Consider the following 19,241-nt stretch of genomic DNA (forward strand, 5'->3'; position numbering starts at 1 on the left):
TGTGGTTAATGTGCATTCCTCTCCTCTCTAAAACATACCTCTGTCTCTTGGATTTCCCTCTACCTGCTGTCACTGGAGATCACAATGTCATCTGCAAACATCATATTCCACAGTGATTCCTGTCTAGCCTCTTCTATCAGCCTTTCCATCACCATTGCAAACAAGAAGGGGCTCGTATCTGATCAATGATGCAGTCGCACCTCCACCGATGAATTTTCCCATTCTTTCATTCTTTCACATTTTGTATGACTCGACTTTATTCCTCCACAGTTGCCACTGTCCTGGTGATGAACCACCTCAATGTAAATCTTATCATACAGAGCGTTGAGAAAAGGAATTTTAATTCAAAAAGCAACGTAAGACACAAAATGAAGCAGAGAAACAAAAATAAGAGGTTTTAATTTTATGTTAAACAGGCAAATGTTCTCCTTGTTACAAATTCCATATAAAAATATCTCATTCCTCCCTTGCAGCCACCTTGCAGCTGTTTAAACAAAATTTCAATTTAAAATAGCTTGTACTTAATTTGGTAACATAATACAAAAGGCACAGTGACAAAATGGGTTCCATTGTTCAAATATATACTTGAACCAAACATTGTATCCATCCAATACTGAAGGTATTATAGTTGTAGTAGTAGTAGCTGACGCACTGATCGAACACAGATTTATTACATTCTTAACATTTCATCTTTACACAACATTACAAAATATCTGAGGTTGCACCTTCACTTTCAAGCTTTGAAAAACAAAAATATTAAAATTGTGCATTACATGTCAGATTAAATAAAGCAGTATAATTTAGATGTATTTATTTACTCATTTTACAAAGAAAAGAAAATCATATACCAAACTCCTCTGAGAGAGAACTGATTTTCAGTGTTCATGATTGCATAGTATTAGTGAGTATGTTACACTGGAACGAGCAACTTGCAGTCACTGTCAAAGCTTTTATATTAGTTTGTTTGTAAGTGCCTAAAACCTGGCTTCTGTGACAAGCGGATGAACAGACACACTCCTGGTCTGGCAGTCGGATGGTCCCTAACAGTCAGAAGAGGCATGTTAATCAACTGCTTGCGAAACAATGCAAACTAAAGAACACCCTCCTCAACCTTAGTAACTTCTGATGTGGATCACACAAATGAGTTTCAGAGAAAATCTAGACTGAGCACATGAGCACTGCATTCAATCAAAAAATAAATCTGGGAAGTCTATCCGTGTATGCTGATTAATGGTCCTTTTTTTTCCCCTTAAAGTTCTAATTAAAAAAATAGTAATACGAATGTTGCCAAACACCCTGACATGAATCATTATCTGAAAAAAAAAAGTTGTTTTTTTTCTACTTCTAATGAAAGGTGGAAAGAAATGTATTCACAATCAGAAATAAATTAGTGGGAAGTTTGGAAAAAAGTATCTGCAAATTAGAGACATTCATGATTGTCCTGGTGAATTACGTACTAAAAGTTGAAGAAGTCAGTGCCAATGATGCTGTGTCTTTTTTATTGTATTTTAAACGCTTAAACACATTGAAAGTGGGATTAAATTATTAATTTTGCTCAATTTATAGTTTGTGGTCTTATTAGTATTTATACTTTAACAGCTATGGCAGAAAGTAGTGTATTGACATTGGTAGATCACCAAGCAACATCAACTACACCAGGCATTTTTAGGGGCTGTAAAAGATGTACATCACAGTTTTGGTGCAACACAATATACTGGTATTTAGAAAAAAAAAAAAAAAAATCTGTGAAAATTTATTTTTTTTCCCATGATGGAATGAAATCAACAGCGCTGCTTAAAAAAGGACAGAAGGGACTGATTCTGATCCCGGGACCACACACTTCTTTTGGTTTTAACTCGCCAGATATCATCTTGCTGGTAATTAATCTCTGCTGCCGGGCCGATCCCTGTAAAACCTGACACGTTTATGTCATTGCTGGACACTGCGCTGCTCTTACTCTGCAGAAAGCAATTCCATATAAAAATGCAATGCCGACACAGATCACACGTTGCCGGAGATCAAACGACTCTATAATAAAAGGATTCAGCAGCTGATTAAGTGATCTTTTCTGCCTGCCTTCATCTTTATGCGATGATACGCTGCCGGAGGTGGAAAAAAACTTGTTTTCATTTAATGGTATTTTCATTTATTTGACACGATCTGTAGTTGGTTTATGGGGTCGTTTTTCTTTTTATCCATCTTTCACATCTCTCACATGCCACAGTTCAAAGTGTGCGTGATGTTTGTTCAGTCGACATTTGCATGCATGTGTTGGATGATAATAGTAATGTCCAGGCGTGTTAGTCACTCCTTATTAGAATTCCTTCTCACGTACATTGAGAAAACAAACAAACATGCAGCTCAGCCAAAATATTGGCGTATCAAAAGCCAAACATGCGAGTGGTTTGCCTGGGACATAGTTTTGAAATAACACTTTGAACAATATTTGATAACCATATTCATCATCTATTTTGTGCTTTGCAAGATGCTTATATACCGGTGCATCTCAAACACTTTTAGCAGTAAATATAAGGATGACTTTTAAAAGACAGAGGAAAAAGTAAACTGTTTATATAAAAAGAGGCCTCATCTGTGGAACTGGTCCTGATTGAAATGGTGGCTAATTTGTTAAAGAATTAATAACAACCCTGAACTTTGTTATGGCAAACAGATTCAGAGTATAGAGATTTAAAATACATACGTTATTGAGTTATTTATGTGCATATCCTGAATGTGTATTATTAATAAGTATTGGCTTATAGCAAGAGCATACTCAGTTTTGATTTTGTACCTGGCAAATATGAAGGAATTTTTCATACAGTACTAAATTGTTCTTTCGTGCAACAAAAGACACTGTGGCTGAAGGCACTAAGATCAGGAGAGGAAGAGGTAGGTTCGATGAAGATGAGAGGCTGATTTTGCGCAGTGTGTGCTGATTGCCTACCTTTGAGCGTCTGGGTGTCGGGCAAAGATTTGAGGAGATTTTGTTTTGGAAGGGTGAAAAGGTTTATGATCAAGACTGGGGAGGAGGAGGCGGTGGGTTGGCGATTAAGGCTGTGGCTCCGTAGTCTTGTCCCAAATTCTGTTCCTCGGCCTAAAACAATAGCTACTGATCATTTTGGTTTCATTCATTCATCACTCATTCACTCCAGCAAGATTTGTAGAAATGATGCATTAACCTCAAAATCATACATAAAAGCAATTTAGCAGAGGCTTGGTAGGACATATTGATATTATGAATTCAATTCATTGCTATAGGATAAGGAAAGTATGGATATAAAAATAGAAGAGCAATGAATCACTTAAAATTCTTGCCAAATTTGGCGGAAATTTGCCCCCCCACCCCTTTGCAAGTAAGCAGAATAAACAATAAGCTACATTAATAATTTATCCTTTATTAACCCCCATGAATACCCAGTCAAGTGAACGATTGCTCTACCTCCTATAGAGAAAGAATCGCCGCCCTAAAGAAACACTATAGAAAATAACGTAACAATTGACTGTGAATAATATAACGTTCAGAAAATTCAGAAATTCATGCAAAGCTTTAAAAGTCTTTGCTTTTTGTCTTGCATGAACATGTTTATTGTTTATTAATTTGTGTAAGTAAATAAACCTATTGCAGTGTCCAGCCAAATAACAACAGGGTGTCATAATTTCACACGATTAAACTAGAGCTCTGTAAATGCAGGAGTCAAGGGTGCCGCGATGTTTATTTGACAGAAAAAGGCCACTAATCCTACAGGCTTTTAAGCATTGTGCTAAAGTAAATAGCAGGAAAGGGATCTCTATTGTTAGCGCTGTTGCAGGGAAGAGAGGAGACATCTATCTTCTCATGTGACTGGGGGTATCAAGCCATCAAAGCTTCCTGCAAAACTGAATGTCCCTCGAATACATATTATATATTATGTACAAATTTATTACATTTAAGCACCAACATTGCTGCTTATTTAAAGAGTCAAGCAGATACACTGAAATATATATTTAAAAAAAATAGGCAGGCATGAGAGAGCGAAAGTGATCAGTCTATGCAAGAATGTGCAGTAGAAAATTATTTCTGACATTTAGGCAAAATGATAACAAGAGAAACATTAGGTCTGAGAGCAAAGAGTTATTTCTGTAGAAGTAGAGAAAGAAAGAAAAAAAAAAAAAAAAAAACAACTTGTGACTTTGACCACATGATTGTCAAGCAAATACAAAACCACCACCATGTTTCTTCCTCAGTAAATGGTAATTCCCAAACAAAAAACAAAAAATATGGCACCGATTTTAGTTCAACAGAGCACTTACTTCTGCTTTGGCCAAGAGGTTTGCCTTTTGTCTGCGCAGGTCAGACTTTATTAAACCTGCGGGGAAATGAAGGCAAAAGACATATTGAAACAATAATATTAGACGCTGACAGAAAAACTTGTATTTCAGGTTAAACCTCCCTGCTGTCAATCAACCAGATTCTGCCACTCAATTGATCTTCTGGTATGAAAAAGCAAAGAAATGTGTAATACACTTGGCAAGGCAGTAGGTGGAGTCACTGTTGTAAAGTACAGGCTTTATCAAAATATGAAACATTTTTGCTTGGGGGAAAACATAAGAGGAGGATTAGCTAGGTCTGACTTGTCAAACAGCCCAACACCTTTTGAAACACCACACTATGCAGATGCAAAATATGCCCTCAATGCCAACACAGAAAGAAAGAAATATCACTGTTTTGTAACCTTTTTGAGATATTTTTCGTGTCATCTGCCATAATACTGGAGGAGTAGAAATCAGTTTAGGGCTCAGGTTTTTTTATTGTGTATTTGAGGCCACTTTGGTTGTGTTGATTTTTTTCATACACACACAACATGTGTGTGTTTGTGTGTGTGAGTGTGTGTGTGTGTGTGTGTGTGTGTGTGTGTGTGTGTGAGAGAGAAGAGGGGGGATCGAAGGGGAGTTCTCTTGTGATCGTCAGAAATGAGCATCAAAGGTCAATGACTTTTGCAAAATTGTAACCTTTACGACCGTAAACTTTACGATTAGACAGTACGCCCTGTTTTGTGCATTTTACTGGCTTCACCTAGAAAAATTCATTTATCACTAATCAAGAAACACACACTTGGCCTTCTGACCTCTGAGGGTAGAAAGGTCTCCTTAAAAAAGCTCATGTGTTTTTTTAACTGCGTTAAAAGTTCACCAAATCACTAGATAATGAAGTTTAAAAAGTTACATATTTCTCATAAGTCTCTCAATAGACCGCACAAAACAACCTACTTCAACATGGAGGGGGCCGGGGGTGAAGTTTCACCTTTGATACCATCAGACTGCTACTGTGCAGTTTTCTCTGTTATTCAAGTGTAGATTTTCTGAAAGGTGCCAACTGAGATTCAAAACTCGACATAAACCCCGTTAATAGGCAACAAATGGGTCACTGCTGGAATCTGATGCTGCTTTTTTAATCTTTAAAAAAGATTAAAAAAAATTAAAAAAAATCTCTACGTCTGTTGAGAACAGCACAATATTCTTGCCTTGCTGGAGGCTTTTCAATTTCACAACAGGGGTATTCATGAATTTTTAAAAGTGGAAAAAGAGTGACTTTTTGTGAAGCGCATGGTGATTCCATAAGCCCCTCTGATGGTGCCGACGACTCACCTGTCATTATTGTGCCAATAAGAAGAAAGACACACAGGAAGATGTTTCCAGCCAGGGTGCCGAAGTGATCGATTATCTTCCCCTGACAAATTGTGAATATGATCCCAAATACCTGTGAATATACAGTGTGACATGGGAGTGTTTAGGTGCAACACACACAGAACACATTTGGATGACAGAATGAGCGAGACAGTAGCTGGACAGGGTGATTACTCGAGATATAAACTCACGCAGTTCTAATTCATTTCACACAGTTTATGCTCTCATGTGTCCATAACAAAGAAAGGCTGAATTATGTCCACTTCCAACAAAAAAAAAGAAAACTATAAACACTACAATGCTCGAATAAGGACATAATAATTTGGAGAAAATAAAACCCCTTGAGCATGAGAGAGTAAGGAGAGTTTAACACTTTTGCTTGACATTTTACCCTTAGTTTCACTACTTCAAATTAAAACTAAAAATTCTTTATTATTATCTGATATTATGTGAGTGTATCAAACATTCAATTCAGTCTGTATCAACTCATTCTCTGATATAGTTTAGCTATTACCAAGTCAGTGGAAGGAAGTAGACTGACCCGTTTCTCTACCCATTTCTTTTCTCCAAAAATTGATCAGAACACTGACAACAACTATCTTTACATTATTTTAAAGTGATCCTGGCAAACCATAAATCGGCATCTTCCAAATATCCAAATATGGAAATCTGGACAACACTGCAACATGATTTTCATCTTGAACTGAAGTGAAAGTTCATCATATTAAATTCCCATAAACATTAAGTTAGAGAATCTCTATCATGACAGTGTTTGAATGTAATTAAGATATCTAATTCATACGTTGGACAGTATTTCACTCCTCAGTTTTGGTATCACCTCTAAAAATCCACCAACCAGCGGGCTTCAACGGGTATTGAAATGATCCTACCTGACCAAATATTGCCTCAGACATTAAAATTGCAGCAAATTGCCAACCACTGCCTGGAACTAAATGGGCAGGGGTAAAGCTGTCACGATAGCTAAATAAACACTATATCAGAATGAAAAATATGTAAAAAATTGAAAATCTATATTGTGCATTTTCATGTAAAGACAACAGCATCTAGTTTGGAAGATACCAATCATTTTGCATGAACTGCTCATAAAAAGGTCATGAGAATAGTCTTGTATGCCAACCATGCATATAGGAACAACCCAACAAATGCCCCTTTCCTGTCTGACTGGTAAAACTACACACATTACCTGTGCTGAGCAGTTGAGAAGACCGGAGGAGGTTCCTTCTGACTCAGGATAGGTCAGCTCCACTGCAAACTCAAAGCCTAGGGGTAAATATCCTGTCATGAAGAACCTGGAGGGGGAGCAGACAACAGACAGCATAGTTTAGAATACAAAATCCAATAACACGTATGTAACACACACCTGAATACTAAACAACTCAGTAATCTTTTTTGCAATTTCCGGACAAAATGTACCATTTTCATTTGATATAAAAATGCAAATTATAACTTGGATTCTGTGTATGTTATTGTTGTGACTGTGATTGTTCAGTTATGACTCTTCATTGTAATAAAGAAAGAAAGGTTGTCACATTCAGTTTTATATAGAGCACAACTTCAGCGAAATTTTACCAATTTATTTTAACCTGTCATGCACGAACCATGAGCAGAAGGCAGCTACTGAGTAGCGACTGGAAAGCAGTGAGGGGTTCAGTGTCTTGCTCAACAACACTTCAACAGGCTGGGAAGGCCGTAAGCATCGAGCCAGGCGTGTTTGGTTCCCAGGACGACGGCTCTTAGATATCATAAGCTCATAATAGCTTCTGAGTCTGAATTGACTATTCATTTTAACATTTAAAGGTGCCCATGTTTAACAGAAAAGCTGGTTAACAATGGGATTTGAAAGCTGTCATGACAGGTGCCTCAGGAAGGGGAGTTGTCTGACAAGGGCATTGTTGGTAAGATAAACAAATCAGCATAATATAAGTTCATAAATATTGATATGTGTATGTATGTTCTTGCTTTTACTTCACTCTTAAAAACCCATCAAGCTTTTAGATTATGGAATAGCTATCAACTATATTCTTATGAAAAGTTTATTCAGAATCCAAAATATATGGAGCAAGCCAAATGAGTCTTAAATACTAAAATAAAACTGTCAGTTAGATTAGGTGAAAACCTAAACAAGTCTTTTTGTTGTTCTTTTTTAATCAGCTGTATACTGAAGATTCCAGCAAGCTCAAGCAAATAGAAACATCCCACAAGCTTGTGTGACAAACTCTACGGGTTTCCTAGGAGGTGTTTCACCAGGCAAATGAATAAAAAACTTTCAGAGACTTCAAAATATCAACAAAACACTTTTCTACTTTGAATGTATGAAATGTCAGCGTTATTTACTTGTAACCGTATACGAATATACCATAGCAATAATAATATCAGAGAAGACATAAAAGTCATGTTGGCATATAGAATTCACAAGCATTGAAAAATAACAAAATAATACTTCACCCTCTGCAATTGCATAACATAGTAGAGATGAAACAAGCTTGACTGTAAATAAAAGGTAAAGTATCCTAATTTATAACTGTCCACAAATATGTATCACACAAAGCCAAAAGTTACAGCTGAATAGAAACTGCTGTAAATTATTGACGCCAATGTCAACAGAAAACGAGCACATCAGGAAATATATTAACAGAAAAAAGGCAGGGAAGAGTAACTAGGTAGGTGTCAAATTATGCACATCAGTCACTATCAGAAGATACTATCTGTCTTTACATTAGCGATGTAATGAGTTATGTGCAAAGCAGAGGTCAAATTTGCTGTCAAACATTTTCAAATAAAGGATTAATACCAGAAATCTGGTTTAAAACATCCAGTGCAACGCACATTATGAAAAAAAAAACTTTAAAATTATCCCATTAGTAACATGTATAAGAATACCCAAGAGCTCCAGCGGTGATGAAGACCACCCAGAGGTGTCCGAGGCTGAGGGTAGCGGCGTAGACGATCATCCCTACCAGGGACATGAAGTACACGGCAAGCGTGGTCTGCCTGAGAAACACAGTGGCAGTCGTTCTGTGACGCAAAACATCTCGAACATCATTAATGAGGTCAGTTCCAAGTTACAATCACCGAGACGGCGCCGGTCGGGTCGATCCGCTGCGTGCAATCTGACTTGTCGAATCTCATGTGAATAATAGGAGTCTATCTACAGGAAAATCATGGCTGGATACTTGTGCTCTCTGTTAAAGACAATTTGGGCGAACGCTAGATGCAAATTGCAAAGTTCGAATTAAACTTGTCAAAAAGTTCAGCGTTTATTCCTATTTTTTTGGGCTAGTTAGATATGGTCTGAGGGTTTTCACCCTGGCTTATGTCTTTACAAGATCCATCCATTTCCCTGAGTACGCACACAGATTGCCACCAAAAAGCCGGACCTGATGTGTGGGATCACCCCCACCCCTCCCCCCCGAGGCACCCGAGAGGAATTAATACAAAAGGTCACAAAAGCGCTGTCTTCTCACGGACTGCTGCTGCACCTGGATAAATAGACACAGAGTCCCCACAGCTGGCGCCCAAACACCAAACAAGATCAACAGCAGGAAGAGCAGAGAGGTGACTGGAACGTAACAGTTGGGTCTGTGCAGCTGTGTGTGAAATCTGATTTTATCCTCACATGTAAAGCAGGTTTGCAGTTATATTGCACAGTGTGAACTGACTGAACCGCATGGAGTCTAGTCTTTCTAGGCATGGAAACTATCATTTCAATAGTTAATCCCATACCAGTTAAAATTCTGACTTTTAGTGAACCGCCATTAAAATGTATAACCATTGTCAAAGTTTCTCAAAGCAGTGATGAACGGGTTTGTTAAAAAGTCTCTATTAGAACTGGTCTTTGATTCGACTGAATGAACTCTTGACACTTTCTCTCACTCCTTACTTGTACGTTTTGGTTTTGTCCAACCAAACCCCACAGATTAGGGATCCGACCATGCCGGCGATGACGATGGTAAGTCCAATCCTCCCGGCATTCACCTCTTCTCCCTGAGTGACCATGCATGACAAAGCACAAAGTAATCCAAGGGAGGTTATGAGCAAGGTTTTACATTTAATAACACAAAAAAAAAGTCATCTCATTTAAAATATTGACTGGAACTTGAGGATTCTCTCTCACATATACATTATTAGCCATAGAAAAGTACTTCAATTTAATTTAAATAAGTACTTTCAACATTAATGCATTAAAACCTAAAACCAATAATATCTCCTCTTCCCAACTGAAAAAGCCCAAAATGTGTGAATCTGCAAATCAAACATAACCAAGTGCAAAAACTAACAATTGACTGTTAGATTAATTTTTAAATCAACAGAATATGTAACCTTTACTGAAGGTTTACATTTGTGAAATTTAGTTGAGGTGTTTCTATGTTTTACACACACACACACGAGCACACACACACATACCATTCCCATCGGTTGTATCCATATGAATTTTTTTTTTTCAACCATTTCAGTGTCCAAATCATCATGGATAAAATCATACTTGTCATGGTTAAGATAATGACTACTTTCATTTAATATCCAGATGGAGGAGATATATTTTAAAAGTTTTTAATCAAATGTACTCTAAGAAAAGTCTTCATTGGATTCTCTGACCATTCAGGTTAGCCACAACTCAGTTCTAAATGATTGTTGGTGGAAATCTACCAGTAACACATCGGTTTGATCATCTATTTGGCAACATATCCATACAAGAACTATAACGTCTTTGCTGACTTATACTGTTACTGCATCCAAAACACTTCAATGGGCCAGACTCACAGGGTAATGCTCGATGATCATTCGGTTCAGCAAGGTGCCAACAGCGTAGAAGCAACCCACATTCAGCCCTAAGACGGTAATGGATACATGGTTAGCTAAAGTCTGCACAACACAAATCACAGGATGGGACAATGTCTTAACCTGTGTAAGGAAACTATCTTAAAATGACAGTAAAAATGTGAGAAATGTCATATTTCTGTTGTGTGTATGAGACTACTCTTTTATTTACATCTGTATCCATTCAATAAAACAATCTGCGATAAAAACCTGACCAATCAGCTGACCTTCCTGGTAGATCTTCCAGAGAAAGCTTTTATTGAATAACATCATCCTGATTCTTATCAAAAATAATTTCCTCTGTCTAAAGTTCAGTATACTCCAGTGTTGCATAACTTGAGGGGGGAAAAAAAGCCAGCACTGTTCAAATAATGAATTAAATCAATTTACTCAATAAATAGAATTTTCAATGGGACATTAGCGAACATGAAACACAAGTTGCTGCTTCTACTTAATATATAATTACAATATCCAAAACTATATTTGTTATTTCACCTATTTTTTTGATAAAAAATTGTTTCCCTTAAAGGTTCAGCCAAATAAATAACTGTCCACAAAATGAGTACTTTTACTTTTGATACATTAAGCATACAATAGTTGAAATCTACATAAGAGGAATGAGCTGCAGATTGGGAGGAACAGGTGGAGTTTTCAGGCCTGAATATTTATCGAGCTTCCGAGGGCAAACACACACACACACACACGTGCGTGTGCACCTTCCCTAATAATAGAAGCAGGAATTATGTCACATCAACTTGTGTTAAAAGTTCAAGGAAGGTGAAAGTCCTGCACACTGCTCTTAAAGGGTGTCCCTTTAAAAGCAGTCCTCCTCTCTATAAAAAAACAGTGGGACCTTTGCTTTGCATGAATTGAATGCATTTGTTAAACATTGATGGACTATAAACAAACTTTGAACCCCTCCAGGACACAGCCCCCTATCTCATTTTATTCAGGGTGTAAAATAACTAACATAACCATGCTTCTTTTAGATCCACAGATAAGACAAACTTTGTTACACTTTAAAGATAGGTGGTGTCGGAGGGTTCATGGAAAAACATTCGGTGGGTTACCGACTGAAAAAGCAGTTACTGACTATGTGGATCACTCATTTATTTTGGCAGATAGTCTTTCTGTGATATCTACTGACAAGTACAACCGTTGTTCGCTTTGTTTCAACTACCTCGCAATTTATGTAATAAAATAATACTATTACATAAGTATGATCTGATTAATAAGGAATCATGAAAAAGGATCAAATCTCATTAGAAATACTTAACAATCTTTATATTACAGACTAATTTTTGATGGAACCATACATGTAACACACAATACTCCCTCCTTGTAGCCATAGCAGAGAACGGCATTGCCATACCATATGTAATGATGAGGAGAATGAAGGGCTTGTTGTGGAAAAGCCTGCAAATGGAGGCTGTGTAGGAGTACTGCTCTGGTGGGATGCTACGTGCTGTAGCCTGGGCCTGAGTGGGAGGAAGTTTGGGACGTTCCTGGAACACTAACATAAGGAGACATCAAAATCAGATATGGCGAAACAAGTCCAGACACAACTCAACATGCAGTACATGATGGAGAAATTCTTGTTTTCCAGAATTGTGTGTCACCAGCTGACAGTCAGCTGTTTTTTTTTTGCCCGCGGGGTCACATTTCAGAAGGTCTCTGACCTTTCCCGGAGAAGAGCGGAGCGTCCTCACCTCTGACCCCTGTCCGAACTGAAGGTTTGTGTACAGTAACCGGCCCGCACTAATCCCACCGAAGTAATGCCCATTTTTTACAGCCAGTCGAGCAGTGGATGTCAATGTGAAAATGGATGTTCAGTAAGGTAGTGTTTGGGGAAATTTAGAGTTAGTCAACCTTCACTAACACCTACAGTGAATCCTCTAATTCATCCAACCATATCATGTTATGTCGTAATGCTGAGCAGCTTCCTAGTCATCTTTAGTGTTAATTCTGTCACCTCTTTCTTTGCAGTGAGACCAAGGACCTCTGAATCTGGGGAGTTTTTCTCCCCTGTTGACTCATGAGCATGTTGCAGTGCCACAGATGGCTCAGCCAGCAGGAGAACCCGCACACACGGCATCTTGCATGTGTGTGTGCGTGTGTGTGAGGGTGTACTGTGTTCGAGAGTAGATGTGTCATGTAATAGCTAATGCTGCGGCCAACTGGTATGAGCCATCACATGGGAGTAAGTAGGTACAAGCTATACAAGTCTTAGCATGAACATGGAGGAAAAATTAAGTCTTGTGAAGAAAAAATAAATAAAAATTCTGGGACCTGTCAAATGTGACCAGAGCAAAGGGGGCATCTACATCGATGACTAAGTTGGGGGAAATTTACAACTTATCTGCTACACATTTGAGACACCTGTACTTCCAAAATAATATAACTTGTTTACAGGAAAATCATTGGTTGTCAAAATGATGGCCTGGGTCCTAAAAAGGTTGGTTGTAATATGAAAAAAAAAAGAAAAAGAAAAAAATTTAACCATAACAAACTATGATAAAAGAATTAAAATAATTCACAGATATTACCAGAAAATTACCTAAAACTATGACATAAGGAGAAATTTTGGTGTATATAAATACGAAAATATTTTACGCTGAAATTAGCTAGAAAATCTTGATAAAAAGTATTGAAGAAATTAACATAAAGAGATTGACATTAGTGATGTTTAAGATGTTGGCAAAGAACAAAAAAAATAAAAATAAAATAAAGGACCACTAGGGTTACAGCACTAGTCTACTTTCATCATCAATACATTAAAAACAAGCTACATTCTTTAACTGACAATACTCTCATTAAATATTTGGATAGGCCTTTTTGTGCGAGTGTGGAAAGGGGGGGGTGGCTAATAGACGGATCTTTGTTTTGCTAAAAATTCTCTCATTGTGGGACTATACGGACGGTGAGGAATCACTGCATTAATTGAGCCGATGGTTTGTTTCGTGAAGAATGAGCCGAGGTTTGCATTTCGTGGTTGACCGCATTCAGCAGGGACCGCGTTCAACGCTAGGAACAGTAAGCGTTTAATCGGTCTGAATGTTGTGCATGGTGCTACTACGGCGTCCCTACACAAGCATCCATTGTGTCTGAATGCTGAATACTCACATGCGCACACCACACTTTCTTACTCTTTTTGCTCTTCAGGACTCCTTTGTCTTTCTGTGACATATCGCTCCTATCAAGCATGATAAAAGGTTTTTATCCGCACAACTAATTCAATTGTGCGCAAGACACGAAAAATGCAGTGGTGCCAGGCAAAAAGTGAACACACCAATAAGGAAGTTTCTTCAAACGCTCAGCTCACATGTTACTTTCACATCCATGTAATAGCAGACATTCAACTATGCCGCCGGCAGAGTGTCTCTTTCTACACCTCACGCAAAAAAAAAAAAAAAAAAACGTAGTTTCACAATTTTCAAAGCGCTCTTACACTGTAGGCCCGCTCCTGAGATCTACCTGACCTTTCTCACACTATAGAAGTATCTTTCAATCAAAACGTTTTGTGTTGGTAGGAACAGGCACCTCAGCACTGTCCTTGTCTCCCCTGAATGGGGCTTCTTGTTCAGAGAGAGAGGCGGGTGTAAGCGAAGACCACCGTCATGTAATTTGAATATATAAGGACAGTGAGGGAAAAAGGGCCTTCATGACACATTGAGAACCCCAGAGTATGAGATAGAGACTCTGCAGTGGCTTGAAGCAACAAAGTGCTTTTCGATTTCATTTCACTTGCTTATCAGCTTTCATTCCTCCCTTCATTTCTTTATTCCCTCAAAAAGCCCCTGCTGCTACAGTGCAGCCATCATTTTGATGCAATTTTTGATCACATTGATTATTCAATCTGCAACAAATAAATATCGCTCTCGATTCCCCCAGGTTATGTGGCTTTAAAGAGAGATTTTCTTTCTAAGTTTTGGTTTATCAGACTTTAAGAAACCTAAACCAACAAAAGTGGAGCTGGGAGTGAATAAGGATCACAATATTTCAAGCCTTTTTTTTTTTTGAAAGTCGTATTTAAGGCTCTCAAAAAAAAAACCTAAGGTAATTAGCCAAATCTAATTTAGCTAAGAATTATCTAGTGAAAAAAGTTGACAACAGAGTCATAGTTAAACTGAATAATTACAAGCAATTAATGGAAATAGCACAAAATTTGAATTACGGTCTACCAAAACAATTCTCTGAATGAAAATCGCTGGAACACTTCCTCAAAATGTTAATTTTGCAGGAGATGTTTTACTTCTCAGATGATTGGTGAATAGAACTGCAGGAACACAAGAAGAAGATGAAGGCCTATTTTCGGGAAGTGTGAGAGCTTGACATCTTACCGAAGACAACGAGGATGAAGAGTAAGGTGGCCACTCCTGCTGTGATGTAGAACATAATGCTGATGTGGTGAGCCAGCTCATCCATGTCATCCACATTAGGCACCAGGATCGGAGGCACGAGGAACCCGATGGCAATACCCAGCTGGGAGAAAGGCCACACGCATGGGAGACAAATTACACATAAGAAGGCTGTTCACAAGTTAACACACCAGTCCACGGGTCTGGGCTTTCCAAGTACTACAGAATCATGTTGGGTTAAAAATAGAAAAGCCCTATTTTTAACTCAATTGCAGCTACTGATAATCAATAAGGCTCAGCCTCCATGTACTGTGGGAACAGTTTTCCGGAAAGGGACCACAAGGTGTGCATGAGATGGCTAATTGCTTACTTTTAAATTTATTGAAAGAGGAATTAATTTAATAACTACCAATAATGAAATGTTACACAACTTGAAGTCAGGTTTGAATTAAACCTGTCCACATTGCTTTCAAAACTAAAAAAAAAGAAAGAATATATTTGACAAATAGAAATTTAAATCCCAACTAAATATTTAAAAGACCTGTTTTTGAATGTTTGCTTGTTTCCAACAGCAATTATCAGTCACACCAGTCAATGCTGGGAAATTTTCCAAACAGGCTTTCAACTTTCCCACACTCCATGAATATGTCCTGTGCGGACAAACGTCAACATATATAGCAATAGTATTAAACACCATTTAATACTATTGCCATAAAACAAAAAAAGTCATGAACCAGGACCTGGCTTTGATAAAAGATAAAACGAAAGATATAGAAAGATAAATTTATAAAAACTGTCTAAAGCATGAAAAATATGATACTTGTAAAATGTCAATACATGAGTATGTGGACTGAAACATAGATATTTAGAATATCCATCCATCCATTCATCTTCACCTGCTCATCCTTTGTTTAGAATACATATAATAAAGTAAATGTTGGAAATATAGTTGAAAAACGTTCAAGTTCTTTCTTTTAATTAAACTGTCAAAAAAAACATGACAAGATGTCAGCAAAGAGGTCATTTTCACAGGACTCGCACACTTTCGCACTAACATCCCTGTGCGATGCTGGCACGCAACTCTTCATTAGAAAACACACAGACAGCACATCTGACTACACAGACCCTTGTTTTCTACCAAACCTGATTTCCGAGCACTCCAATCGAACAGGCGGTGGAAACTTCTTTTTCTCCAAACCACACTGAGGCAATATACGACGGAATCCCCAGGACGAACACGGTGGCCACAGAGCACACAAACTGGCCAAAAAAGGTGATCGGGAATAGATTGGGTCTTGTGCTGCCAATTTTTATCCAAGCGCCGATGCAATTGAAGGCAGAGCCCACGAGGACGATGTCCCGGATGCCCCTGTTGTCCAGCAGCCACAAAACCGGAAGAATAAGAGGAACGTAGGTGAGAAGGTAGATCATGGACAGCCAGTCAATGGCCAGAGAGTCAATGTTGTAGAAACGCATGAATATGTTGCTAATAATTCCGTACTGGAGCCACATGAAGGCATTGCTGGCCGAGACGGCGCTGAAGAGAAACAGCATGAACCAGCGTCGGTGGTACAGCTTGATCTCTGCTGCTGGGACCAGCTCTGATCGGTCCCCATGTAAAGCCTCAATATCTAAGTGGGAACCAATGGATATGGCTCTGCCTACGGGCCCCGGGCTCCACTGCAGCGAGGCGAGGCCCGGAGCGAGAGTCTTTGCAGCTCGGGCTTGTAGCCTTTTCTTTCCCACGATTTCTGCATTTGCATGTTTGCCTTTCAAGGTATTGTTTTGTTGCATCTCAGCCGCAAATCCCGGGAAGGTGAGAGGTCTTTAGATTTCACAGCGTCCCAACAGTTTGCCGTCCAGCGCTTAAACCGCGTGCTAAAAACAAAAAGATAGCAACGAAAGAGAGAGACAAGAGGAGTAGAGTCGTAGCACAGGCCAGCGTCCTCGGCCCAAGTGATGGCACTGAGCCTGGACACCACATGGCCGCTTATTCATTAGATCCACTTCGGTCATGTGATGCTAATACATCAATTTTCCAATAACTCCAACTACCGGCACTGCCTTTACATCACCTCTTGGCTTATTGTTAGAAAAAAATAAGATGTCCTCCAACAAACTGTATCAAAGTTAAATTTTAACCCAAAAAAAGCATGTTTAAATGATCTCATCTGAATGCGAGGAGGTTTGAGGAATCCCATCGACGCCTGTGAGTGAGGTTAATGTTTCTTTGACCGAGTTACTGCAAAAACAGTGCCAGAGGACAATAATCTCTTTTTTTGGTTTGCTTGTTTGCCTCCCCTGTTAGTCAAACATTATCGTCTTTGCAATAAAACCCTCCGGCATCGGGTCCCGTCCACTTATCGCTTCAAATGAAGTTACTGCCATAAACAGTGGCATAAGAGAAAAAGGAAACCTGTCAATCATCATGTCCTGATTGGGTGATTTAGGAGTGCGAGGGGGAAGATGACCAGTCGTATAAGCAATGTGTTGTACAATTACATGATAAAATAACGAAATATAAAGTCTCCAAAAGATTAAGATCCCAACGGACGTCCGAAATGAATAGCGTCCAAAGAATTATACGCAGTACTTGTAAACACAAGAAAATATCGATCTTGTGTACTTTTAAATGAATCACTCTTGACAGAACGGCAAACTTTATTTAAATTTTGATAGATTCCTCAGCTTATTCCTGCAGGGTTACTGTGTGGAAAAACATCACACCCACTAACACGTAGATACACACACACTCCATGCAATTCTCCATGAACGTGCCCATTTTTTATGGTTATTACACACAACTGTAAAAACATAATGAAGATCCTGATATGAAATAACTTCTGATACCACAAGTCGAAGTCGGAAGTTTAGAGAGGAAGTAGATCCAATGAGCCAATCCTTGTCTGAAATCGTTAGAAATCGATCCATGCAACCAAAAGCTGTGCATTTGATTCAACTTGATGTTTATTTTCTTCCAAAAGACAAAGAATGTTAACTCCCTTAGGCTACTTTTTTTTTGGATTCGGAAGTAGTTGTTAGTTTAGCTATAAAAAAAATACATATTTCCTCAAGGGTGGATGGTTTACTGTTTTACTCCCATTCATTCTCTGTCACTGAAACAATACTGAATACTGAACTGCGGTCACCCTTACCGTGCATAATTACGCAAACGGTGCCAAAAAGGACATGCGGGGATCCAAGTTGAGATGGGTTTAGTGGAACTTTGATAAACTAAACACTAAATAAGTGATAGAGTAACCCCTCCAAACTCGTCGCCCCCCTTCCCTTCCCCTCCCCTCCCGTCCCGGTCAGCTTTACCTGGTTACCGAACACGCCGATGGAGCAGGCGGTGGACACTTCCTCCGAGCCGAACCAAACGGAGGCGATCCTCGACGGCATCCCCAGGATGAACACCTGTGCGAACGAACACGAGAACTGACCCACGAAAGTGACCGCGAACAGGTGAGGTTTGGCGCTGGCCACCTTCATCCACGTCCCGGCGCAATTGAGCGCGGTGGCCACGATGGCGATCACCCGGAGACCCTTCCTGTCCAGCAGCCAAGTGACCGGGAAGACGAACGGGATGTAAGTCAGCATGTAGATCATGGACATCCAGTCTATGGTGAAAGTGTCCACGCCGTAAAACTTCATGAAAATATTGCCGATGATGCCGTACTGGATCCATTGGTAGGAGTTGCAAAGCGAGTAAGAGCTGAAGAGGAGGACGATCATCCAGCGCCGCTTGTAGAGGCGGGTGGGTCGCGGCGTTTCGCCGCCGTCTTTCCGGTTGTCATCCCCGGACAGCGGCTTGGCGCCGACCTCCGGATCCTCGTTCGCCTTGGTTTCTCTCGGCGTTCCGTCCTCGGTCATGTTAAACCGGCCGCCGAAGTATCTTCATGGAGCGCGGGGGGGCGGGGGAGAAGGGGTGAGGACTCGCCACTCGGTCGCCCGCAAACTTGAGCGCAAATCGGGCTTTTTCTTTTTGTCTTTTTCAAATAAAAAAATCCCGCTCGGTTGAAAACCAAAACAAGTTCCAAGTCACACCTTTCCCCTATAATCCCATGTATCAACGAGATGTTTAATTCTTATGTGATCCAAAAAAGCTTTAAATCTTTTTTTTTTTCCTGTCTTCACTTTCCGGTTCTTAATACCTTCATTTTCCTCCGATTAATAAGATCGAATCGGCGTCGGTGTTAAAATAAACTTTACCGGGACTTTTTTTTTTTTCCCCTTTTTTTCCGGTCAACTTTGCCGAGTGTCACATGAGTCGTAGCGCGGAGCCGCTGACCCTCCACCCGGATCTACAAGCAGCGTTTGCGCGCTGGAAAAAAAAAAAAAGAAGAAGAAGACGCGATCTCAAATTCTGCCCACTAGGGG

The 19,241-nt window shown here is 39.3% G+C and overlaps 1 protein-coding gene across 1 annotated transcript; it reads right to left on the minus strand.

Moving 5' to 3' along the window:
* Positions 1 to 525: 525 nt before the first annotated feature.
* On the minus strand, positions 526 to 19,187 carry flvcr2b (FLVCR choline and putative heme transporter 2b). Its single transcript, XM_086167674.1, has 11 exons — positions 18,183 to 19,187; positions 14,844 to 14,985; positions 11,876 to 12,016; positions 10,447 to 10,514; positions 9,566 to 9,669; positions 8,566 to 8,676; positions 6,869 to 6,974; positions 5,626 to 5,737; positions 4,291 to 4,346; positions 2,945 to 3,094; positions 526 to 1,040 (listed from the first exon to the last, which is right to left on the minus strand). Exons 1-10 carry the CDS (start codon positions 18,732 to 18,734, stop codon positions 3,014 to 3,016), a joined length of 1,473 nt encoding a protein of 490 aa, XP_086023800.1. The 5' UTR covers positions 18,735 to 19,187; the 3' UTR covers positions 526 to 1,040; positions 2,945 to 3,013.
* Between the last annotated feature and the right edge of the window lie 54 nt (positions 19,188 to 19,241).

Source organism: Fistularia commersonii, chromosome 20 (genome assembly GCF_037954325.1).
Source record: "Fistularia commersonii isolate RoL2024-O1a breed Wild chromosome 20, RoL_Fcom_v1.0, whole genome shotgun sequence".
NCBI lineage: Eukaryota > Metazoa > Chordata > Actinopteri > Syngnathiformes > Fistulariidae > Fistularia > Fistularia commersonii.